Below are 25,048 nucleotides of genomic sequence, written 5' to 3'. Positions count from 1 at the left end.
CAGGTCATGATCCCAGGGTCCTGGGATTGAGCCCTGAATTGGCTCCTTGCCCAACAGGGAGCCTGCTTCTCCCCCTCCCTCCGCCCCTCCCCCTGCTTGTGCTCTCTCTTGCTGTCAAATAAATAAATGTATACAAAGGCTACGTAACAGCATAAATAATTCTTGAGTTAGTTCCTGAAAGTAAATGAGCAAGATACATGATGTAAAAAGTTCATCCTTACAAGTGTGTTTATAAATAAGCAATCCAACCTGTTCAGAGAAAATAAAACAGAAAAGGTACCTGTGAAATGCTGACAGTGGCTGTCGTCAGCCCCCGTGTTGTCTGTGCCCCTTGATCAGGCGAGGCAGACCTCTTTATCCTCGCCCTCCAACAGCAGCTCCTCCCAAGGGTGCCCTTGCTCCTAACTGCCCCACCACCTGCTCTGGTCCTCCAAGCTCTCAGAGCTCACCTCACACACGTCTATTATGTAAGGTAATACCTTGTCTTCCCCAACAAATGGAGTTGCAAAGCCCTTCAGGGCTGGGTCCACATCAGATTCCTCTATCCCACAAAGCCTCATAGATTCTTACCCACAGAATATTTTAATATTAATAAATGAAGATTACATGGGGTGCCTGGGTGACTCAGCTGGTTAAGTGTCTGACTCGACCTCAGCTCAGGTCTTGATCTCAGGGTCTTGAGTTCAAGCCTCATGTTGGGACACCCAATGTGGAGCCTAATTAAAAAAAAAAAAAAAGAAAGAAAAAGAAAAGAAAACCACCACAAAGACAAAAAAACCTCATGGAACCCATTCCCAAAGTAAATGAAGGTAAATGTGCTTTTCACTCTTTATACCAGCTGACTGTTGTCCTGGACTATCGTGTGGGGTGCATAGTTCATACAATATCAAGTTACTAAGCCCTCCCTGCTGTTACACCTGGAGCAAGCCTGCTCTCTGATCCCAAAGGGAAGTCAGATGCTCCCAGTAAAGGCGCTGACCACCAGGAACACTCACAACAGCAGGAATAGACACATACGGATACCAGGCCGGCAGAAAGATGGGTCTCCCTCAAAGGGCCTTAGGGGTGGGTGTGGCTAGCACTCCAGAGCATGGCATTAAGGAAAACCAGAGCACAGGAACACAGTCTTATGAATAATAAAGGGAAAGGAATGAGAATACATGTTCACATTTGCTTGCCTTTTCATGAAGAAAGAAAGGATAAACAAGTAATGATTCATCACAGGGACACCTGGGGGGCTCAGTCGGTGAAGCGTCTGCCTTCAGCTCATGTCATGATCTCAGATCCTGGGATCGAGCCCCTGCTTGTGCTCTCAAATAAAAAAAATATATATATATTTTAAAGGATTTTATTTATTCATTTGACGGGGAGGGGAGCACAAGTGAGGGGTGGAGCAGCAGAGGGAGAAGCAGATTCACCGCTGAGCAGGGAGCCTGACGCGGGACTCAATCCCAGGACCCTGGGATCATGACCTGCGCCGAAGGCAGATGCTCAACCAACTGAGCCACCCAGGCGCCCCTCAAATAAATAAAATCTTTAAAAAAGGAGAGTCATCGGGGCGCCTGGGTGGCTCAGTCGTTAAGCATCTGCCTTCAGCTCAGGTCATGATCCCAGGGTCCTGGGATTGAGCCCCCCATCAGGCTCCTGGCTCAGTGGGGAGCCTGCTTCTCCCTCTCCCTCTCCCCCTGCTCATGCTCTCTCTCTTTCTGTATCTGTCTCAAATGAATAAATAAAATCTCTAGAAAAAAAAAAGAGAGTCATCACAGAGGGCGGGCAGGTGACGGGTGGGGAACCAGAGCCTGTTTCTGAGCATGGACTGGATGCACTTTTGAATCTTGCAGACAGTGTTAACAAAGGCGTCCTCACACTGCCCTTGGGTTGCTCCGCCAGCGCCCTGCACACACTCTGAGGCCTCCCGTGGCAGCTGACCTATTTGCCGACCCTGCTGACTGGAGCCTGCCGTCCCTGCTGTGAGGGCCCCGTCACCCCACTTCGTCTGTGCCACCTTAATTCAGGAGAGCTTCACTTGACAGTTGCTTTGTTTGTTCAAGGCTGTCATTTACCTTTGTTCATATGGTCCCACCTGTGGGGGTAGGGGGGTGTAAGGATGGGACTCTTACTTATGACGCCCACTGCCCGCTCAGTGGCTTTCCTCCACCTGAGACTCTGAACCTGACTGGGGGATACTTGTGGCTTTCCAGTCCCTCACAGCTCAGGTGTAACTGCAATGAAATTAGATGCTTGCAGGATTTCCAAGCGGCTCCCGAATAGGCCCAAACCCTTCAATGCAGCAAATCTGCCAACCAGCCTCTCTAGTGCCTGGCTTGCAGGCCTCTAGCTGCTTAGCCCTGACCCTGCTTGCAGGCTAGCTCCTCCTCACCCTCCATATTCCCCTTCCTCAGACACCCCCCAGATTTGTCACCACAACACTCTCTCGCGGCACACTGTTTTCATTCACGGGACTGAAGATCTGGGATTTGCACGTGAGCTTTACCGGCGCCCCGCCCGCCCCTCCCTCTCCCCCAGCTGTGGGCCCAAGGCACAGGACCTCGGTGGGTTTACCTGCCACTCTTTCCCGACCTTCACGAATGAAGTGAGACGTACCACACAAGCTCACATGGGTTCTTCCCCAAAGGAATGCTTTATTGACAAATTTCCCATTATCCACTTTTCGGAAAAGATAAATCAGTTACTACAGTTGCATCCTGCTTTCTCACCACACCCCATCCGTGATTCGAACCCTGAAGAAAAAAGACCAAATGCTGTTCTTCCCATGGCGTCAGCAGGGGTGACCGCAGTCCACCCAGGGTGTCTGAAGGGACGAGCAGACACTCAGCTTACCAGAGTGGACTCTGAGCGCATGCCCCCCCACCCAGGAGTGCACAGGTGCGTGTGCAGGAGCGGTCTCTGCCTGCTGGGAGCCAGTAAGGCACGGAAAGCTGCCCCTCCAGACACACCCCACGCGTGGGGCCCTGACTGCAAGGCTGCTGGGGTGTGGCAGCTTCACAACGGGAATAAGATCTTTGCAGCTCCTGAGAAGAGGCGACAGCAGAGTTCCAGCCGACCCCACGCAGGGCCACCTGCTTCTCACTCGTCCCCAGTGTGCAGCAAACGGGCAGGTTGGAGCCGAGGACCAGTCATGCATCAGCCATCCGTGGAGGGTGCCGGCTTTTCTTTCTCCTGGCCCCCTGCCCCCACCCCCAGAGGCCCAGGAGCCCTCTGACCAGCAAGAGCTGCCCTGGTCCGTGAGAGGAGAAAGAGGCAAGCTTCATACACTGGGATGATGTCCATCAGTGAAATAAAACACACCAACGGTCCAGGCATTCTGCCCTTTGGGCTAGATGCAGGAGTCTACATGGTGCTCAAAACCCACTAAAGAACCCTTATTTTTATATATAAAAACATTATAAACAAATAAAGCATAAGGTGATGTAAGGCTTGTATTTCAGCTTGAGTCCAAAGAAATAATGTTTTCTAACTGAGGCTAAAGCTGCTCTGCTTAGCTTTAATTTTTGAAAAATTCACTGCATTTAAAAAATAAAGAATTTGCTTTTGTTAAAGCTAGATCGTTAGTGTAACAATTAGGCGGCTGCTGATAACCAGTTTCTTTTCTGGAGGGTTTCAGAAAATGGACAGTTTTCTCATTTAGCATTTGAAATAAAAACTGAAGATCCGGTAGGGCTTTCTGGATGAATCTTCCTTCCGCAGATTCCTCCTCTAACTTACGAAAGGAGAGGTTGAGGAAATACCATTTATTTTATGCTTATCACTCTCCGTTCCTTCCACATTCTCATGAGCTAACAAGACTGCCAAAGGGCCCACTGTCTTGTCCACTCCCCGCACCCCAGGGAGGACAGTTTACAACTTCAGTGTAAAGCATCTGCGTGCAAGACCGTGTTCTGTAAAGCTCATGCGAACACAGCGGCCACGGCTACATGTGAGTGGCACGACTATCCTCAAAGCCAGCTCCGTGCGCCCGCTCGCGGCCTAGCGGGCCGCAGCGCTGCAGAGTCGCAGTCGAGCCGATGAGGACGTGCTTGCACTTGTTCCGTGGCCGGGCAAAGCTGCGACGGGCTTAGAAAGGCGTGTGATCGGGCAGGGGCTTGGCGCCACTCCCGGTTGGGGAGGGAAGGTTCTCACTGCCATTCTCTCTGCCACCTACAACCTTAGACTACAGATGGGGAAAAAAAAACAAGAAAAAAAGATAATAAAACCTGAGACAGAGCACACAATGCTGGCAGGTCCTAGGCCTGTGCCGGAAACCCCAGCTGTCCAGCTCTCTATGGAGTCTACGCCACGTCAACACCGATCAGCAATAAAGAGAACAAATCACCGACACAGGCAACAGGCTGGCTGGCAGTATCTCCAGGAATTTATGCAGTGTAAAAAGAGCAAATCTTCCAAGGCTCCACGCTACACGGTTCCAATCCTAGGACATTCTTGCAATGACAAGTCATTGAAACGGAGAACAGATGAGTGATGGTGGGGGTAGGGCTGGAGGAAGGTGAGCACCAGGAAGGACCGTTGTGGGGATGAAACCGCTCTCCACCTTGACCGTATCAATGTCCTATCCTGGCTGTCCTACTGCAAAACGTGATCACTGGGGAAACTGTGTAAAAGGTACAAGGACCCTCCGCGTTAGTTCCTGTCACTGCACGCGCATCTACGATGACTAAGTAAGTTTACGTAAAGGACACATCATGCCCCACCCCAACAAGACAAGTGAATGGTCCAGAGACCGTTACCTTTATGGTCCCAACTCGGTCTTCAAACGACTTGAAGGTCGCAGAATTCCTTTAAAGAGAGAGAGAGGAGAGGTCAGTGTAGGGAGCAAACGGTTGTGCTGCCCTCCTCAATCTGAAGGGCCTCAGGGTTAGGGTCAACCTCCAGAAAGATCCCTGACAGAGTCCTGAGACCTCCCTGTAAATATGGGACAAGCCAAGAAGGAGAGGGAGCACGCCCCCTGAAGACGGCCCCAGCAAGGTCATTCTGGAGGCCTCCAGGTCAGAACAGGGCAGCCACACCTGCCAACTGCAAGAACAGACGACCTACACGCTGCCAGTGGGTGAAACCCAAGACTCACACGGGCAAACTGCAGACCACTCGCCTGGGCGGCGGGAGGGACGTGGGACACACGTCTGTTGTACCCTAAATACACACACACTGAGGTCATAAACAGTCCCAGGTGTTCCTGACACAAATCTCTCACAGAAGTCCAGCAAAGGAAAACCAAGGACAATCCTGGGACAAGGGAGCGAGGAGACGGCAGAGGAGGAGAAAGCAGGGCAGCCCCAGCCCCACCCTGCACCCTTTCCACAACCAGCTCCTGCCTCACTGGCTCGGCTCCTCCCGGCCCTCGGGCCTCTAGAGGCAGCCGGTCAAGGACCCCCAGACGTGCTGTGGGCTGTGGCAGCTGCGGCAGATTCTCCTGTAACAAGGACAGGGGCTCTGCTGCTGCACCAGCGTGGAGAACACACCCGTGGGAAGCTGCAAAAACAGGCCACGGCTCTGGGTGTTCTGGGGAGACCAGGACTCCCTCCAGGTACAGATGATGCTTCCTTAAGCCTCCTGGGTGCCGCGCGTAAGTGTATGAATCTCTCCGCCCCTCCCTGGCCCAACCCCATGGGCGGCCCTGGAAGCTTCCAGAGGGGAGTCCATTTGGTAAAATGGTACCTCTGAGCCTCACCCCCACTAGCTCTTTGGCCTAGAAGGGATCTTTCCAACCCCTGGCCCACAGGAGGCTGCTGGGGAAGATGATCCTAGGCTCAGGGATGTGGGAAGTGGGAGGCTGACCAGCAGGAGCCACCCACTCCCACCCGGCGCCCACCCCGGTCTGAGAGCCCCGGGGCACGAGTGCACATTACCTCATGGCTGGCATACTTATCGAGTGGCGGATTGAAGAGCTGCTGCTCGGAAGCATGATAGAAGCAGAGAAGGAAGCAGAAGTTAACACAGGGACAAGCCTGGCATTTACCATGCCCATCAGCTCATCCACACAGAAACCCGACTCTGCAGGGCAGGTGGGCTCTGGCCACCACACACGGAAGGGCCCCCAGCACCAGGAGGAAAACTCGACCCCAGGCTCCTCTCCCTGGCCCCCAAAGCTGCCCCAGAAATGGGAGATTGCTGAGGGAGAGCTTTAAAATAGGGAACTAAGAAGACCTACGCCTGGGGCTTTAAAAAATACTTTTGGTACAAATAACTGTCAAGGGGCGCCTGGGTGGCTCAGTTGGTTAAGCCACTGCCTTCGGCTCAGGTCATGATCCTGGAGTCCCGGGATCGAGTCCCACATCGGGCTCCCTGCTCGGCAGGGAGTCTGCTCCTCCCTCTGACCCTCCCCCCTCTCATGCTCTCTATCTTATTCTTCCTCTCAAATAAATAAATAAAATCTTAAAAAAACAAAACAAAACAAAACAAAACAAATAACTGTCAAATGTCCTTACTTGACTTCACGGCAAGTGAAGTCACTTTTTGGCAAAAGAGAAACCACCAGGTCAAATAAGGAAAAATATTTCCAATCACACGTTGTGCTGGGTTTGGGCTCCAGGCCTGCAAGCTAGAAGAGTGTGTGACAGAGCAGCTGGTGCCAGGCTAGAAAAGCATGACTGAATCAGCACGGAGTGAGGACCACTCAGGAGGATGCCCGAGGGGTCCCAGTGCTGCTCGCTGCTCTCACAAGACAGACGAGACCATCTCGACTCACAGGGACAAGACTGCTTCTCAGGGGGAGGAGAAAACAGGAGAGGAGCCAGCGTTTTGGAGGAAGAGGCACAGATCACAACAGCGAGAGAGCCAGCATGACCCTCCCACACGAACAGGTCTCTTCTCAGGAATACACGCAGGTGGGAGCTGCAGGACAAGCTCCGTGAGGCTGGGCTGGAGGCTGGCAATGAGCCACATGGTCACAGCCCGAGGAGCGCCATGAGCTCTCAAGCAGGCCGCAACACTGGCGGGCCTGGCTATGTGAGCAATGGGCCGTGGCGCCCTCACCACTGCTTCCAGCGCAGCCTCCGCAGGCCAGCCAGGCCCCACCCTGCCCTGCACCAAAAGAAGAGCCTCCCACAGGTACGTCCAGCGCAGTCTTACCTAAAGGAGTGTGAGAACGGACGAGCCCTGAGAGGTGGCAGCAGGAGGAGAAGAAACGTAGCGTTAGGGAAGGGAGGCCACGCAGGGACCCCCATGACCACCCCCACTCCTCACACCACAGGGAGAGTAGGACATGCACCCCGTCTCCACTCTCCCCAAGGCCTGACTCTGTGAGAGGCACACGACCGGCCCCTCCACGACCCCACCTGGGTCACAGACGAGGCACCCGCACGTCCGTGACCCTGCCTGGAGTTAGAAGGAAGAAGCCACGAAGAGAGGAGCAGTGCAGAGGTGTGCGGTGTGCTGAGGCAGGCTCCACCACCCTCAGGGTCCGTGTGTGCCCAGGACCCAGGTCAGCCAGGCTCAGCCGACATGCCCTGCGTCACAGACCGGCCTGCACTCTCCACAGGGCCTTGGCCGGGCCAGAGCACACACATACGCAGCAACAGGCCTGGGGACACCCCCAGGGCCGAGCGCCCTGCACTCCGGCCCCGTCAGTACAGCTGACAGATTCCAACCTGGAAACACGTGTGTCCACGGGCAACACAGCCACGTCCTCCACGACACAGCCAGGCCTACCACCTCCTACCCCCAACACGGAGGTCATCTCAGAAGCAACACGGCCATGTGGGTGGGCAGCAGGCCCTGCCATCTCCAGGTGGGAGGAGGAGGAGTCTGAGGATTAGGGAAGGCAGGTGCCTTGTCACAAGTCACCAAGCTAGACAGAGACCCATCCCTGCTTGAACCCAAATCCAATGCCCTCCCCCAGCCTGCCGCCTCGTACCCCAGGGCACGCAAAAAGCCTCTCAGGCCAGGGCTGCTCCTGGACAGGCCCATCGAGGACACTGACATACGGCAGACGTCCAAATATATATAAACTTCCCTGGACCTTGTTTTCATTCTCAAGAAGTGGTAGATTCTGAACCTCAGCTCCAAACTGGGGAGGTTAACAGGTCTCAGAAACCACCTGAGACCACGTGGTGAGGCAATGGTGGACCCGCGGAGGACCCGGAGGTGTCAGACTTCACCGTGCCCCTGAAAACAGCAGAATAAAACCAAAGAGCCCCAGGGTGACGCACAGCAGCAAACGGGACAGTCCCTCTGCGCACCTGGAATGGGACCCGGCTCCTCCCGCCGGCTGGCCCACGCGTGTGAAGCATGGTGCCGATGCGACACGCGGCAGGCCCAGGCAGGCCGGGCACGTGACCGGAGGCGACACGCCACGGGTGAGCAGCGAACGCCAGCTCCTGGAGCCGGGAGCGGTAACGAAGGAACAGGCGCGGAACGGAGCCACAGTGGCCCAGGACAGCGCCACCACAGCCATTCCCAGCAGCGCCGACACTGCACGCACTCGAACGCGAGGGAGGACACGGAGGAGAGTAACGCCCAAAGTGACAGAGGACGCTCCTGTGAGCGCGTAACTTAGGCACCGCAGACAGTCGCTGCTTCCCTCAGATGCTGTTCCCAGCCCAGCATTCCGAGGAAGGAACGGGCACAACGCGACACGGCTTGCTCCGTGGCGCTCCAGCCACTGGTGGCGTGATCAGTCTGTCACCGGGCTCACCACAGCACGGCTCAGGGGGCCAAAGCAGGTGTCCCAGAGTGCGGCAGCGATGGCGTCCCATCTAATTTCAAATGAGATTCGTTACAGGAACACACCCACGAAGTCCAGTATCAGCAGACTACCGTGAAGCCTACGGGAGGAACCAGTGCACACCCTCCATGCGGTCCACTCAGAGCCACGGCTGGTAGGGCCCGAGTGGATCACAGCCACTGTGGACCAGAGGACCCCCCAGCCATGGCTGCTCAGGAGCAGGACCAGACCCCCAACTGTGGGAATGCGAACTCCTTAGCACAGAGGAAACACACAGACCGCATACTAACTGTTCAGCCTTGCTGAAAATTTGAAATTTTTCAAAATAAAAATTGGAGGGGCGCTAATTCCATCAAACAAACAAAAGGTGAGCACGGCCCTGGGCATAAGCCGAGGGGCAGAGGGTCTGTGTCGTCACCCCTGGCTTTGTGGCCAGGGCACAGCCCCCACCTTGAGGCCCCACAAGGCAACTGCCAGGCCTGTGAGGTGAGGAAATGCCTAACCTAAGCAGGCAGGGAGGCAGCCCACCCGAGGGTAAGAGGTGAGGGGCTACAGAGCGGGACGGACCCCCAACGCTGCACTCAGCACACCAAGCCCACAGGCATCACCACAGTGTGATTCTCAACTGTGAGAAGACAGAAGCCTCAGCATGGGGTGGGGGCCACAGAGAGGCATTCTCTGAAATCCCAAAGTGAGGGGACTGGTCCTGAGTGCGGGTCAGGGGCCAGGGCAGGGCTGGGCAGTAACGGCCAGGATGCTGGCAATGGTAACGAAGTGCACTCCACACTGCTGTTCAGCAGTGCACGCTTCATCCTAATAATCCCGAGAGGGATGCCTTGCCAAGGGCACAACAAGGAGGCAGCCGAGCCAGGATTCACACCATGGCCGCAGGCTCCAGGGTCCAAGCCCCTTGGCTCACTGCTGTGAAGCAAAGGAGACCTGGCGGGTGCGGCCACGGAGCCCAGGGCAGGAAAGGGGTGGGTGGGTACTGCCATGGATGGCCCAGCAAGTGTCCAAGCTGCCTCCACACTCCCTGGCCCCAGACCCTGCTCAAGACGAACCTCCGATGGCCATGAAGGTTCCATCAGCTCTGGGGGAGAACACTCAGCTGGGGCCCCTGGCACACAGTCACACACTCTCTGAGATTGGGGCCAGGCAAACATTCCAAGAAAACAATACGCCTCCCCTACCCCCTGCCCCAACCCGCCGGCCTGCCCAGAGTGACGCCCCACCCTGACATTGACCCCCAAACGGGGGCCATCTTCCCTCTGTGGAACTTCAGAGGGAAGCACCCGCCTTTCCAGACCCCAAGCATTAGAAGTTACCCAAAAGAAACAATGACCCTCTCCCTCAAGAAACACAGAAATGGCAAAGAGGCAGCCCACAGACAAGGGACCATGAACCAACTGGTCCAGGCTGGTGGGCCCACATCTATGGGTGCCAAGGGGCCCCCGAGGGGTATGCCTCTGAGCCCTGGGCCCCTGCAGAGCCTCCAGCAGCTCTAAAACCCCTAAACCCTCACCCGACTGGCCCATGCAACTAGAGCATCTCACCTCATATCCCCGAGCTTTCTGCTAATGGCGGAGCCCATGGTGGACAGGGCAGCCGACGTCTTCTGTCCCGCCTGAGAGAGAGTTTCTTGAGTCTTCTTGTAGCTGAGAAGAAATACCAGTTGAACCAACCCAACAGAAAGAACAGCCACCACCCATAAGCCAAGGACGCCAAGTGCCCAGAGAGTACCCAAGAGAAGGAGACAGGAACCCTTAGTGAGCACGTGCCTGGCCACCAGGGAGGGGACCAAAGAGGCATGGCCAGGTCTCAACCTCCCAGCTCCGCAACAACCGTTTTCTGACCTCACTCCACCTCATCTAAAACTCAGGTGCCCACCTCCCTTGCTTCCTCCCCACAACACTGACTACCTGGGGCATGAAGTGTCTGCCTCCTGCGGTGAAGACAGACCCACAGGGCCCTGGGTCTGGGACAGAAGGCAGAAAATCCCCTCGTTCTGTTACTCTATTTGGGAAACTTCTCATGTCAAAACTCCACCACGCCCACGGGGGGGATGCGCTTGACAGCGTGGACACGCAGCCTGTAGACTCCTGGGAGCCCCCCCAGGCCCCCCAGCCTCCCGTGCTGTCTTACAACACCCTTTCTGAGCCGGGGGACCTTCATCTCAGGCCACCATTCTTAGTGCAAAGGTAGCCTTGGATCACAGCAGAGACCACCCTTTCCGTGCCCTCCTGCCGCATCCACCCGCACGCGGGTTCGTCTTCTGGAATGACCAGTGTCCATGACCTCAATGTCCGTGCAGTGGCCAGAGATGGCAAGGACACCGTTGGGCCCACCTTGAGAGCTAATACGTGGCACTGTCAGCCCTTGTCCAGCTGCCACCATAAACAACAGACACAGCCGCCTGAACCCAAGGGCTCATTTCTGGCCAACCAGGCAGCCCTGGCTCTCGAGACACCAGCCTACTCTCTGTGACCACTTTCTGACGCCTTGTTGGTGTCACCAGGTCACAGGTCACAGGGGGCAGGTCAGACAGCACCACTGGGTCCTTTGAGTCCCCCCCCATCAGCCCCCCAGTGCCATCTGCAGGAGGCCCCACTGGGAGTGCTTGCTGCCCCCCTCCCTCCCGACCACTGTAGACTGCCCGTGCTAGGTGGGGTTCTGCCATGACTACCCTGCGCCACCCCATCCTGTGGGGGGGGGGCCCAGCCTTGCACACTCCTGGGAGGGCCTCCCTCTACTTGGCAGGCACTCCCATGGCACAATGGGGCCTCAGGCTTCTCTAGTGCCCAGCAGGGCTTGGGACTCAAAAACATGTGCTTTCTAGCCAATGAGTGTGAAAACATGTTGACATCGCTAGAACAGTGAATTTATCTTAGTTTCCAAGAAGGTCTATGAATCCCAGAACGTATTGATAGTGGAGAGAAAATAGTCTAAAATCTTTACTGCAAGGGGCGCCTGGGTGGCTCAGTCGGTGAAGCGAGTGCCTTCAGCTCAGGTCATGATCTCAGGGTCCTGGGATCGAGCCCCGCGTCGCGCTCCCTGCTCGGTGGGGAGCCTGCTTCTCTCTCTCTCTCTCTCTCTGCCCCTTCCCACTGCTTGTTCTCTCGCTTTCAAATAAATAAATAAAATCTTTAAAACACTTTAAAATAAAATCTTTACTGTAAGATTTGCTCTGGATTTCCTGAAGGCAGTAAGTAACTAAAAAAAACTCTAATTCTGAACCCTTTTAGCACAATCTGACTCCCAGAAATCCCTTCCCCCACAATAGAAACGATCACAGAACTGAACAGGAATGAAAACAAAATCCAAGCACGCACGCAGCAGTGGCCCAGAGAGCTGCACGGCCGGGACCCAGACAGGCCGCCCGGCAGAGGGGCCGACCACAGCCGGTTCTCACTACCAGCAGCCAAAGCGCACACACTCCTGGGAGGGCTTCCACACCCTCAGCTGTAGCCCCCCAAGGCACCTTCCAGCCTGACGCCCAAGGCACCTTCCAGCCTGACGCCCAAGGCACCTTCCAGCCTGACGCCCAAGGCACCTTCCAGCCTGACGTCCAAGGCACCTTCCAGCCTGACGGAGCCTCGGCCAGGAGCCTCCACCTGCACCACAGTGTGTCTCGGGGTCGGCAGAGCCGTGACAATAAAGGGAAGGGGAAACACGCTGCACATCCCCCACAACACAGCCTGCTACGGAAAGGCTCTAGAACCCTCTCTGGGGCCCCTAACTTGTGATAACCCTTTGGGCCCCGTCACCCTCACCCCCAGCTGGCGAACTGCTTTCATTTCAAAGTGAGTTACAACAGGTTATCTGAAAGAAACAGACTGGGAGCCATGGCTCTTATTTATAAAACACCAAATAATGAGGGGCGCCTGCGTGGCTCAAATGGTTAAGCATCTGCCTTCAGCTTGGGTCATGATCTCAGGGTCCTGGGATCGGGCCCCACATCCAGGTCCTGGCTCAGCGGGGAGCCTGCTTCTCCCTCTGCCTCTCCCCCTGCTCGTGCTCTCTCTCTCTCTCTCTCTCTGTATCTGTGTCTCGAATGAATAAATAAAATCTTAAAAAAAAAAACAAAAAACACCAAGTATGAGGTAACTGATTGCATGTGTTATTTAGTTTCAGAAACAAATTCAGTAAACGTCTTCAAGCCGTTTCTTGTGAAATAACGAGTACGTAAGACCATGTGAACCTGTTTGTTGAAGTGAAACAGAGGATTTAAGGGCAAGTCCGTAGAGAATCTCCATGCCCACAGGGAAACTGCAGTTGGAGACACCACGAGCCTGTGCCACGGACTGCCGGTGACGAGCAGCAGCATCCTGAGGGTGACTCAGATTGGAGCCAGCCACTAGACGACAGACAGGAGAGACCCTTGCTATGGGCCATTGCGAAGGGCAGCACCCCTGCTGGAGACTAAATAGAGGTGATCTCCCACACTCCACCACCCTCAGTATTTCTGGGGTGTGGAAATGAGGGCTCACAAGTGACTCCTTCAGAGACGGGAACCTCCAAACCAGGGCAGATGCAGTGCAGGGACCCTGACGGGGAGGCCAAGCTCAGGCAGTGACAGGGCCGGGGGCAGAGTCAGGGTCTGTATGCAGGTAACTTGGGCCCAGACGTGCTCAAGAGCGCTAGGCTGAGCCACCGGGCCATTACCCCTTTGAGAATTACTACTACCTTTTAGGAAAACAAAAGTGTAGAATCCTGACAAATACCAGGCTCCCTCCAATCATAGTCAGTGTGGGGCATCTGCTGGAGGTACCTGCTCCAGGATCTTCCCTTGGGGGCTGCTCCCACCTCCAAGTCTGGGTGGGCATGATCACAGTGTGGACAGCCAGGGAAGTTTACAGCTCCCCGACCACAGTGAGAGTCCAGTGAGACCCACACCAGGCCCTCTTGCTGTTGAGCTGCAATACTACAAAGACTCAAACCTGCACCACCGGGCACCCCCTTGCGCCAGGAAGGAGGAGCTGGACAAGGCTGACACCATCCGTCTGTGCTTTCCGTCACGTACAACTGAAGGACTCAACATGCCAACCAGTGGCCACGGAGTTTACCTGGTGCCCCCTCTGCACGAGTTTAGCTCCGTCTAGTAATAGACCGAACCCAATGGCAACCACTCCGCAGCCAAGAGAACGCTGCTTACGCCCAGCACGGCCTCACGAAAGCCAGTGCTACAGGCACAGATGTGTGTGCTGGCTGAGAGCCCTCAGGGCAGCTGCACCCCGCCAGCAGCCTCCTGCAGCGACCACAAGCGGGTCATCCTCCCCCTGGGCTGTCCCTGCAGAAATGCTCTGGGGGCTTCAATTTGGCAACTCTCCCACCAACGGAATTGGGAGTGAGGCCTCAGGGGAATGGTTGCCACCTGGAGAGGTGCTTGGGAAGGGCCATCCCACCGGCCACTTCCATGCCCAGAGCCACGTAATTATTTGAAACCATATCCTAGCAACCTTATGTCACCTGGTTTTACAAACAGCACTAAAGTCTCCTAAGGCTCTTCTTAGGTTAAGTCCACACCGTGAGCCTGCCCGGTGCCCAAACTGCAAAGATGACAGCGACTGTCTCAGCCTCCAGAACACCTGCAACACCGTGAAGGCATCGTCTGCTACAGCCCCGAAGACACAGCACAGCAGGCCGTGGCGGGGACAGCCGTCACACCAAACCACACGAACGGCGGGACCCGCCAGAGCGCCCTGGCACCCAGCTCCCCTGGTGACACCAGGCTGCGAAGACTCTGAGCACAGAGCCAGCTGACCTGGGGTCCCAGGCGCCGTGAAGACGAGCTCGGTCACAACCACTTCCTTCCAGTCAGACATGGAGGCCTGTTGGTCATGCTCTCTGGAGACACCACAGCACTTCCTCCTCAACAAGAGAGGGCAAAGATTCCCAGAAACCACTATTTTAAAACGTTACCTCATCCAGTTCAAAGGAATTATAATCAGACCGCAGCACAGATAAAAGAAGTGCTATTACCTTGTGTAAGGATCTCAAATAAAACATCAGGACTCATTCTGAACTACAGCCTTGACGGACATGAAAACCGATCCGTGTGTTTCCTACTCTGCTAATATTCTGTGTGGCTGACAGCTCTGTGCCCCTCAGACCAACGCGACTTCAAGATTCCACCAGCATGGCCTGTGTGGCAGCCCTCACTCAAGAACCACCCCTAATGGGCGCCTGGGTGGCTCAGTTGGTTAAGCGACTGCCTTCGGCTCAGGTCATGATCCTGGAGTCCCTGGATCGAGTCCCGCATCGGGCTCCCTGCTCAGCGGGGAGCCTGCTTCTCCCTCTGACCCTCCCCCCTCTCATGTGCTCTCTCTCTCTCATTCTCTCTGTCTCAAATAAATAAATAAAATCTTTAAAAAAAAAAAAAAAAAAAAGAACCACCCCTAAGTATGAGTGAGCTCTGAGAATCCCCCTCAGCTGGAGCTAGGTCTGCAGGGGAGAGAAGACCAAAAAAAAAGCCCCAAATCACCATCAGCATCAGTCCAGATGGTGCTCAGCCACTCTGCCCACTCGCAAGGTGAGGGGCGCCTTCTAGCCAGAGATGCTGCCCAAGCCCAGCCAGGCCTCTCATCTAAGGGACGCATCCATGTCAGCCAGACGGAGGTTTTCAGTTTGGTCTGGTGGCCGAGGAAATTTCCTTCAGCGACTGCACCCATTTCATGAGAGTTACACTCTCATTTGTGTTTAAGAAAAGAAAAACTGTATTAAAAATAGAATAGCCCCAAACACTAAAACTAGGTTTGTGCCAAGTGCACACAGCCTCCCTGTCCCTAAAAGGAGTGTCGAGAGGAAGAGGAGGAGGAGGGAGGTGCTGAGAGCAAAGGCACTCACAGGTCTGACTGGGTCACTTTCTCATTCCACTCTCCAAGTTTCTCAGAAGTTTTCATATAGCTAAAAACAGAAAGTCTGTGGTAAATTATTTAGAACAATTGTTTCAACTAAGGTTTTGAACTACAGGTGAAATTCCAGGGAACACGGAGGGCTGGATAGCAGGAATGGTGGGTCTCCAGCCTGCCTGAGAACAGGGTCTGCCCCTCCTCTCAACACCTGCTGGGCAGGCCTTGCTGAGGCCAGGTGAGGCGATGGCAGAACCGACCAGTCCTTTTCCTATCATGCTTAGGGAGTGCCTGGTCACTCCATGTAAGATGGCCCTCAGGGAACAGTACTGCTGTGAGGAGCAAGGAAGGCACACACAGCCCATGGCCCCCAAACACTTCTCTGCCAGTCACCCTTTGGGATTCAAAACCTAGGATTCCCTAGGACAGAGAAATGGGCTTTTGTAGGTGACTTTGATGAAATGTGATTCAATCTTCCTGCAGGGACACAGCTTCACAGACAGTGGGAAACATTTCCCAAACCCACGCCCCGCCCCCCAAACCCTGGAGGATACATTTCAGAAGAGCCATGTAGCTACACTTCCCAAGTTCAGAGAGCTGAGTCACATCTGGGTCAGAGGGCTTGGGGTTGTGACCACATGATGCTCATGAGGACTTGTGACCACTTCAGCAGACAATGAGCTATGGGGGATCACAGGAAAATCAGTCTCATTAAGGACCTAATGAGCTTTCTCTCAAATTTGGACCCTGAAATACATTCTTGTCAATTTCCGTTTCGACAACTAGCTAGTATATCCACCTGCCTTTTAAAAATATGTATAGACTCTAAGCTCTTTGGATACATACCAGCTGCTAGGTCAAGGACTCAGAGCCTCTGGCTGGCTGCCAGCACACAGGCATACTGAGTTCCCTAGTACTTAGCCTCCCGTTGAGGCAGGAGGGGCACCGGTCTGGTGAACACCCTCCAACCGTCAGAGGCACCTGTGCCGCAGGGCAGGTACCTACGCGTTAGAGACCTGCACGTCATGCCAGCTCTTAGACAGGTTCTGCTTCAGGCCCTCCAAGGCAGAGAGGCCCAGCTTCCTCTTCAGCTCAGCACAGTGCCTCTCCTTGGCCGCCAGGACCTGGCGCAGAGTGACAATTTCCTCTTCCACCTGTAAAAGGACACAGCCGATGTGATTAGCTGCCACTATTGCGGGAAGTGACCAACATCCTCACACACACTGCAATGAGAGGGTTCTCAGACTTTCTGCTTACAGAAACAACTTGTCTGAGGAACAGAGTCCGTCTATGTCAAGCAACTGTTCTGTTTTTATCCAACTTCTTCAGGAGGACTGTCCCATCCCCCCCCCAAGCCAAGTGGCTCCCGGTGGGGCTACCAATCACTGTGCCCACCCATGGATCACCAAGCAAGGCCTGTCCGAGCTCTCCCCTGGGACTGGGCACAGGTGTCAGGAGAGACAAGCCCCTCTCCCTCCAGGCTCAGAGGCTGGAAGTGCTGCAGCCAGGCCCCACCTGCACTTGGAAGGAAGTGGAGCTGACAGACGGATGGGTGGCACAGCAACAGCCCTTATGACAACATGTATGTTCCTGAGGTCAGCTCCAGGCTGCGGGAGAGGCAGTTACCCAAGCCTTGTGCTTAAGGTAGTCTGAATCGGATAACAGAAAGAATCCTGACAATAAAGACCTGAACCTTCTCAGGCCCTAAAATTAAAAAAAGGATGCAACCTGAAAAAGAAGCATCCTCTAGAGCTTCACGACTCCAGAGGTCTGTTTTCAGCTCCTGTGTCAATAGCTGCCAAAAAAAAAAAAAAAGTCCTTCTCTTAAAAAAAGGATGGTTTGGGGTAAGGTAATAAAAAGTAGCTCAGAGCACTTATATCACTAGGTTTTCCATCAAAAAGTAGTTGAAACAGGAAATAATTTACAAACATAGGATCATCTAAGGCCGGACTGCTACCAGTTACTTCTGCAGTAACGAGCAGTGACTGGAACATTCCATCCATGGTGTGACGATCGACAGGGCTTGAGGGTGTGCAATCCAGCTGTCGTGGGGTAAGTGCACACTGAAAATTTTAAGTGACGCTGAGCTTCTCCACTCTGCAGCTCAGCTCTGAAATGACCTAGTGCAAAGCTTGCCTGCTGTGGCCCCCTAACCTGCACTCAACTCAGAAAGAGCTGTACGTACTCCCCCACGATCTGAAACCTGGTCGTGGGGCTGAGGCTCATCTGCAGAGCTAGCTCTTTTTCAGACTCAGCATGCATCAACACGGGGCTCATCTCTGGAGACAGAGCAGAGGCCTGTGACAGGCAGTGCACCAGCCTCTGCCGGACCGGATGGTACACTCAGATTACCAGCAAGTTCATGTGGCCAGATTTTGAATCCCAAGTGAGTTACCATTTGATTCTGCACCATACAATAAAAAGAAACATTCCTGGCAGCTGCTATGAATAAAAATTATACTTGGAAATTCTGACTTTTAATTACCATTTCCTCTTAAAGAACTCACTTTAAAAAAAAAATCACATGAAGCACTTTTTACAAAAGAAGTATTTTTAAAAGAAAAATGAAGATCCAGAAACAGAGAGTTTGTGGAGTCTGGAAACTGTCAAGTGTTAATATCAACAAAGACACTCCCAATAGATGGTGTGCTCAGAGCAGCTGTCCCCGTGTAGACATTCTCCTCATGGAATACTTAACGAGGCGCCAAGTACACACAAAGCCGCCACGAAGAGCAGTTTCTGTGGGACTCTAGGAATAACCTCCCAGGGCAATTTCCGCAGAGCACAGCTAGCACTCTGGCCCCCTCAGGCTAATGAGGGGGCCTGAACTCATGGTCCCAAGACAGACAGCCAAGACACAGCACCTTTGCAAGCTCAGCCCTAAGCTCCTCCTCCTCAGCCTCGGTCAGACCCTCAACAGCAGGAGTCTGGGCAGCCAACGCTGTGTCGACAGGGACATCTGTCATGGAGTCGGACAGCAGACCTTTGTTAGGAGAATTCAGGTTGATATCTGCCAGAGACAAATAAGATCGGAAAGCGTCAATAAGAAGTTACAGAGAAGTAGACAGGGAAGAGGTCTCCATCAAGGAAAAAAGCAAGGGTAAGAGGACAGGTTATGGGCGTTGGGGTGAACTGTGGAGAGAACCAACACCTCTTCTCTGACGGGTTCTGCAGGGATGGTTTGGCCATCAGGCCAAGGGCATCTCAGGCTACCCAAGGTGCTACTTCAGGGCATGAGAAAGGCTGGCACACGGCAGCCAGACCCTAACTCTGCTTCCCCCATGAGAGTGCATGCTCCTGAGATAAGAACCTTTGCTACAAATAAAGCAGTTAGACCTAATAGATCTTCCAGTTTTTAGAGCAGAGAAACTTGATACAGCTGTAAACACAACGAGCACCACTTTCAATCAACCTACCTGCAAAGCACATGCTAAAACTACACACAAGGAGCATGTGCGGGTCATCCAGCCCCAGCAGTGAGTCAACAAAACAAAACACCCTGCAGTCTCTGCTCGACCCTCGTTCCACAGCAACATGCAGTGAGGCGCAGAGAGAACACTGCTTCCACACCTCCGCGACACCCAGATCAGGTTCCAATCCCTATGCTATTTTCTCTTCGAATTAAAAGCATCTTCCTGTCTGCACTAAAAGTCGACAAGATCCCACACAAGGAAACATGGGTCTGCTTTCCTTCTTCCCAACTCCAAACCCATGGCTGTCCTGCAGTACTACACAATCAGCACAGGCCAGGAAAATCGGCTTTGCGTGGTGTCTGGCACATTTAAGAGTAAAGACATAGGGGGCGCCTCACTGGCTCAGTCGGAGGAGCATGCAGCTCTTGATCTCGGGGTGGTGAGTTCAAGCCCCATGTGTAGAGATTACTTAAATAAGTAAATGAACTTTTTTTTTTTAAAGATTTTGTTTGTTTTGACAGAGAGAGACACAGCGAGAGAGGGAACACAAGCAGGGGGAGTGGGAGAGGGAGAAGCAGGCTTCCCACGGAGCAGGGAGCCTGATGCGGGACTCGACCCCAGGACCCTGGGATCATGACCTGAGCCGAAGGCAGATGCTTAACCACTGAGCCACCCAGGCGCCCAGTAAATGAACTTTTTAAGAAATAAATAAAGTCACAAAGGTTGGAAAGAAGTAAAAGTGTCTTGTTGCAGATGTTTCTCTACTGTAGAAATCCTAGAATCTGCTAAATTTAGACTGCACTTAAAACCAAAGATGCTCTATTTAGCTTATTCCCTTCATATGCCCCACACAGCTGGAGGTTAGCACGTCCCTGGTGCTCAATACACGTTCACTACATGAAGCGCGTCTGCATTTTAATCAACGGAGAGCAGCCTACACGACTACTTCATCGTTTGTATCTGCTATGTTGAACCCGCTCAAATTCGCTAAATGCCTTAAAATCGCCACAATCTCTTCTATTAAAAAAAAAAAAAATGAAGGCCCTTGGACATTCTGCCTATACAGCTAAAGGTGGACCCCACAGGAATCACCCCCAGATAGAGACTGGGCACTTAGCAAACATGCCGAGGCGAAACACAGTCATTCTGTGTGGTATGACCTCAGCACAGCCCTGTCACCAAAAGACCTACACAGTGAGGGTGGGGCTGGCGCTGGAGGCGAAACTTGGGGGTTAGAGTCCCTCCTGGGTGAGTCCCAGCTCTCCAGAACTGTATAATCGTCTGCATGCAGAAAATACGAGGAACAATCTCAAGAGGTTATTCTGAAAATAAAAAAAGACCATTTGAGAAACAGGTTTGGTGTGGTATCTGGCATACAGTAACTGCTCAGTAAGTACTTTCCACCATTCCTATAGTCAGAATCCAGTGCTTGTGATGCTTACCAAAATCAGACATGCAAGTCAAACAGTGAAAAGCCTCCTGAGCTTAACAGAGCTATGGGCTTTGGATGCTCAACTATTTTGTAAGTAGACTGCAAAAGTAGGAAAACCTACAAAACGTATCAGAACCCAGGCATCTTGGCCTCTATCAGCACATTAATTAGACCAACGGCAAGAAAAACCCTAAAATCATCCAGGGTAGTCATGTCAACACAGGAATTTGGCATCCCTTCCGTACGGCCCCAGAATGGAAGTCCGACTTGAATCCCCTTCTCAAGATTTTAATCTGGGCCCCTCCACACCCCCAGCAGCCATCTCAAACCGGTCAGGGGTGTCCTGGAAACAGGCCTGGTGTGCTGGCTGTGCCCCTAACTCACTGCACCCTTCCCCCCTTGAGACAACCCCTAAGTAGCCTGGGCTCCGAGCTGCGTTGCCACCCAAGGGGCGCTGCACCGAACGCGAAGACGGTTCCATCCCGCCCCCCCTCCCCGGGAGAGGCGCACAGCACGTCTGCCCAGGTCCAGGTCCAGGTCCAGGTGGCGTGTCCTCGAGGGTCCTACGTAGGGACGGAGGCCGGCCGACTAGGCAAGCGCCGGGCCGGGGCACGACGCGAGCTGCCCCGAGGGAGAAAACCCAAAACTCTGGGAACGAGGGAAAGGGTTGCGGGGAACCGGTCCTCGGAGCGGCCCAAGCCGAGGGCGGAAGACGCACGCCACGGCCATCGGAAGCTTCGAGGCCCGGCGCCGGGCAGCTGAAGAGGAGCCACGCGGCGGACTGAGGCGGAGGGGATCGAGCGCCCGAGACGCGCCGCCAGGGAGGGGCGGAGGCGCCGGGCCCGCGGGTACCTTGGCCGGCGGAGTCCATGTTCGGGCGGCGGCCGGGCCGCAGCGGGGGTCGCGGCCGGGCTCTGGGGCGCCGGAGGAGCCGAGCGGGCCGAACCTGGACTCGCCCGCCGCGTACACACCGGCCAGCGGAACCGCCTCAGCCACCGCGGCATTACGTAATCAGCGACGCGACGCCTCACTTCCGCTTTGGCGCGTGCTCCGCCTTCGTCCCGCCCCCACCAACGATGTCCAATGAGGGCGCTGTTCGGCCCCGTCCCTATTACCCGCTCTGGTCTGATTGGCCGAGGCTGCGGACGCAGCCGGAAAGGGAGGTCGGGTTCTAAGGGAATCCCTCCCACGTCGGCTCCACCAGCGAGACACACAGGTAGAAAGGTCCGAAGGCGCACGGGGAGGTTGGGAAGTGGGACGACCGTCCAACATGGCGCTAGGGAAGCCTAGGGTTGGCCCTTGTGGAGACGTCGAGGGTGTTTGCCGCTGCCTAGGAGTGTCATGGCTAACGCACCGCACAGACCGCTTGAGATCCGTTTGAGGCCCGACCCCCTGACTTTGGAATTAGCTTCTCCCTTCAGTTTTTTTTTTTTAAGTCCTTCCTCTTTATAGGGATTTTTATTTTTTTTAATTGTATGGGGTAACGCAGAAAAAGGCGTGTCCGTGATTCGTCCTCTTGCCCTGCAGGCGCCGCTGCCCTGACTTGGCTGGAGGCGTCTCGCCTGCAGGGCAGCCTTCGCGCTCCTGCGCCGTGTGCACCTCGGTGTTCTTTCATTTCCTTTTCACACAACCCGGGAAGCCAGGGGGAGCCCTCCCCACTTTACAGATGAGGAGACTGAGGTTAGAGTAATTTGTCCGAGACCACTCAGCTAGTTGAGGGGCTTCCAGCAAACGCTGGAACAAGTTTGCCGGACTTCTCAAAGGAGAGGTGTGTAACCACTAGACAACCCGGTTTCGCTAAAACAAGTCCCAAAACTTCCCTTCTTTGGCTCCTAATTGCCACTGGAAGCAAATCCTTAAATGGTATTCAAACCCTTCAGGACTGCACTCCCTCTTTCCGGCCAAGCCACGCTGCATGTACTGATCCCTCCGCATGGAAGCCCCTTCCTGAACCTGGATAGCTCCTCCTCGCCGCAGGTGTCTTCCTGGCACCTAAGGTCACCTTAGGTACCTACCTACTCTGGCTGGCACTGGCCTAGGTGCATCGTGGCCATGTCTTGCTCTGGTGCTGTCAATTAAATGTCTGCCCCACTTGGCTTCTTTGAGTTTTGCGGTTTCCTGCTCAGCCCACCCTGGCTCGCCCTGGTCCCCACTTCGTGCAGTTCATGGCAGACGGTAGAGCGCGACTGCATTACAGATGGTGGTGAGCAGAGGGCTTGGCTTTCATTCTGTACTACACTCTTGAGCCAGGAACAATGCCCAGCCCAGACCTGGCTCGAGGGGATGCCAAGCAAGTGAATGGTCCGTGCGGGTGTGTCTGCAGCCCTCACGGACATGCCACTGTGAGTACCTGTTACTCGGAGTCTGTTGTCCCTTCCTGTAGAAGCCAGGAAGGTGGAGGTGGGGAGGGGACCCTAAAGAGCCCAGCATCACACTCTCCTGGTCTGGTCTAGCTGCTAAGACCTGCTTGATAATCTTCCAGGGCTAGTGTTCTTTCACAGCTAGGGGTGACTTGTCCAAACCCAGAGCCATCCTGTACCCCGGCCAGGTTAAGGGCACCTCCTGGGGTCCCACAGCCCGTGTTCCCACCATCCTTTTGAGGTGATGAAAGCACCCATCACACAGCGTTGCCATAAACTGGGTCTACATTCTCTTTAGGAGCAGACTGGAACCTACAAGTGTTTGAGGGAGAAACACTTGAGGAAGGGAGGGGGAAACGCCCGTGCGGGAGAGAGAGCGAGGACAGGTTCCCTATGCTCTGTCTCACCCTCCCTCAGACACCAGGTCGGGATCCCCAGGCAGGGCCAGCTTTACTGGTTTCGGGGGTGTGGGGAGGGTAAGGCCCTGAGGCCCTGAAGGGGCGCAAACGCACCCTCACGCTTGCCAGCAGCTGCAGGGACGAGAACTACAGCCTCCAGGGCAACTGGAAGTCCTCTGGTTCCAGCGGACTGCAGTGAGTCGCCTCCAGATTCTTGAGGTGCTTGCGCGCCAGGAACAGTGCGAGCTGCCGGCGCCGCCGCGGGCTCAGGCCCTGGCCCACCAGCCAGGGGAAGGAGAGCCCATGGGGCCCCCAGGCGTCCTCGTCCTCCCGCTCGTGCTCACAGCGCGCGCCGTAGGAGCGCAGCAGCGCCAGGCACCACTGGTCGTCCACGCGGTAGCGCGCATAGAAGGCGGCCTCCTGCGCCAGGCTGCCCGCGCGTAGCCAGCGCGTCACGACCGCGAGGCCTTCCCGCGCCATGACGACCGGGTAGCGGTGCTGCAGCAGACGCAGGAGCAGCTCGTTGCCGCGGTTGCCCTCCACGTCGCCGGACGGCAGGGGGCGCAGGTGGCCCGAGGTGCTGACCACGTCGTCCTGCGTGCGCCGTAGCAGCAGCACGGGGCCTGGGTAGCGGCACAGCTGCTCGGCCACATTGAGGTTGAAGTGCTCGCGCACGGTGCGCACCACGAGTCCCTTCCAGCTGTGGGGCATGACCTTCAGGGCCAGCGGCACGAGGTCGTCGAAGGTGGCGTCGAGCACCAGCGCACCCAGCTCCGGGTAGGTCATGGTGGCCCAGGTGGCCGTGAAGCCCCCGACGGACCAGCCATAGACCACCACGTGCGCGGGCGGGAAGCGAAGGCGGTGCAGCGCATACTTGACCACCACGTCCACCGCGTTGGCGTCATGCTGCGGGAACGGCGCGCCCGTGCTGCCCCCGAAGCCCGGGTGGTTCCAGCCCAGCACCGAGTAGCCAGCCTCCAGCGGCGCCGACAGGCAGCCCATCTCATAGAAGCCGGCGTTGCCTTCGCAGCAGATGACGAGGCGCAGGCCTCGGCCTTGGCTGCCTGGGTGCTGGCGGCGGTCCATGAACATAGTGTCGATCTCATTGCCGTCACAGGCCACCAGCTTGGCGCGCCGGCCGCGGTAGCGCTCCACCAGGCGCTCTTGGCCCTGCTGCAGCAGCGGCAGTAGCGCGCGAGTCATCAGGAACATGGAGCCGGGGTACACGAGCCAGCGGCCCAGCGAGTGGGCCAGGGCGTAGCTGGCGAGCTGGCCCGGCAGCTCGCGGATCTGCTGCAGGAGGCACTGCGCCTGGCTGCGCGCCCCGCGCGGCGCTCGCCCCGGCGCGTCCCCGCCCAGCGCCGCGCCCCGCAGTAGCCACACGCCCGCCGCGGCCGCCGCGCACGTCAGCGCGCGGTGCCCGCTGCCACCCCCGCCGGCGGCGCGCACGTCGTCCCAGCGGAAGTCCACAGGCCAGCCGCGGAAGTTGTAGGCGTAGTTGGCGGTCAGGTAGATCTTGAACACGTGCACCAGCGCCTTCACGAAGCAGACGACACACATGGGCGTCGAGGCTACGGGGCGCTCCGCCTGAGCTGTAACGGCCAGTCGCCAGGCCGGGGTGGCGGCGGGTGGCCCAGGCCCAGGCCCGGCCCCGCGGACGCCTGCAGGGGGGAGCGCTGCGCAGAGCTGTCTTGGGACATGCCTCTTCAGGGCTTGGCCCTAACGGCCTTTGTGACCTGGGCCTTCCAGGGTCCAGAGGAGGCGGCATGTGCCCGGCGCGGGCTGGCTTTGTGAGTCATTGTTGCTGGGGAAAGAGGCAACACCCTGTGGTGGGCGCACAAAGGGTTCCCAGGCGTGGTGGCCCTCAAGTTCTGCCCCGCCCCCAGGACTCAAGCCTTGGGACCCCGCGGCAGCCA

General features: G+C 55.6%; 2 protein-coding genes and 1 long non-coding RNA gene across 11 annotated transcripts; 1 reads left to right on the top strand and 2 right to left on the bottom strand.

Moving 5' to 3' along the window:
• Window positions 1-2,613: 2,613 nt before the first annotated feature.
• TPD52L2 (TPD52 like 2) lies at window positions 2,614-21,395 on the bottom strand. Of its 9 annotated transcripts, none has more exons than XM_036085375.2 (9): window positions 21,227-21,394; window positions 18,394-18,539; window positions 16,534-16,682; window positions 15,524-15,583; window positions 10,234-10,335; window positions 7,087-7,113; window positions 5,865-5,906; window positions 4,746-4,794; window positions 2,614-4,171 (listed from the first exon to the last, which is right to left on the bottom strand). In XM_036085375.2, exons 1-9 carry the CDS (start codon window positions 21,243-21,245, stop codon window positions 4,076-4,078), a joined length of 690 nt encoding a protein of 229 aa, XP_035941268.1. In that variant the 5' UTR covers window positions 21,246-21,394; the 3' UTR covers window positions 2,614-4,075. The 9 variants fall into 9 exon arrangements, with proteins under 9 accessions (XP_035941268.1, XP_077913518.1, XP_035941286.1 ...); XM_078057392.1 differs by lacking the exon at window positions 21,227-21,394 and adding an exon at window positions 20,134-20,264; XM_036085410.2 differs by lacking the exon at window positions 2,614-4,171 and adding an exon at window positions 4,351-4,609.
• Window positions 21,396-21,512: 117 nt separating this feature from the next.
• Window positions 21,513-22,470, top strand: LOC118531431 (uncharacterized). Its single transcript, XR_013442131.1, has 2 exons — window positions 21,513-22,142; window positions 22,255-22,470. It is a non-coding gene; the product is annotated as an uncharacterized LOC118531431 (long non-coding RNA).
• A 596-nt stretch (window positions 22,471-23,066) lies between these two features.
• On the bottom strand, window positions 23,067-24,779 carry ABHD16B (abhydrolase domain containing 16B). Its single transcript, XM_036085347.2, has one exon. It carries the CDS (start codon window positions 24,690-24,692, stop codon window positions 23,280-23,282), a length of 1,413 nt encoding a protein of 470 aa, XP_035941240.1. The 5' UTR covers window positions 24,693-24,779; the 3' UTR covers window positions 23,067-23,279.
• Window positions 24,780-25,048: the final 269 nt, after the last annotated feature.

Source organism: Halichoerus grypus, chromosome 10, assembly GCF_964656455.1.
Source record: "Halichoerus grypus chromosome 10, mHalGry1.hap1.1, whole genome shotgun sequence".
Classification (NCBI taxonomy): Eukaryota; Metazoa; Chordata; class Mammalia; order Carnivora; family Phocidae; genus Halichoerus; species Halichoerus grypus.
Note: the sequence above shows the minus strand (reverse complement) of the source record. Positions and strands in the feature narration are given on the sequence as shown.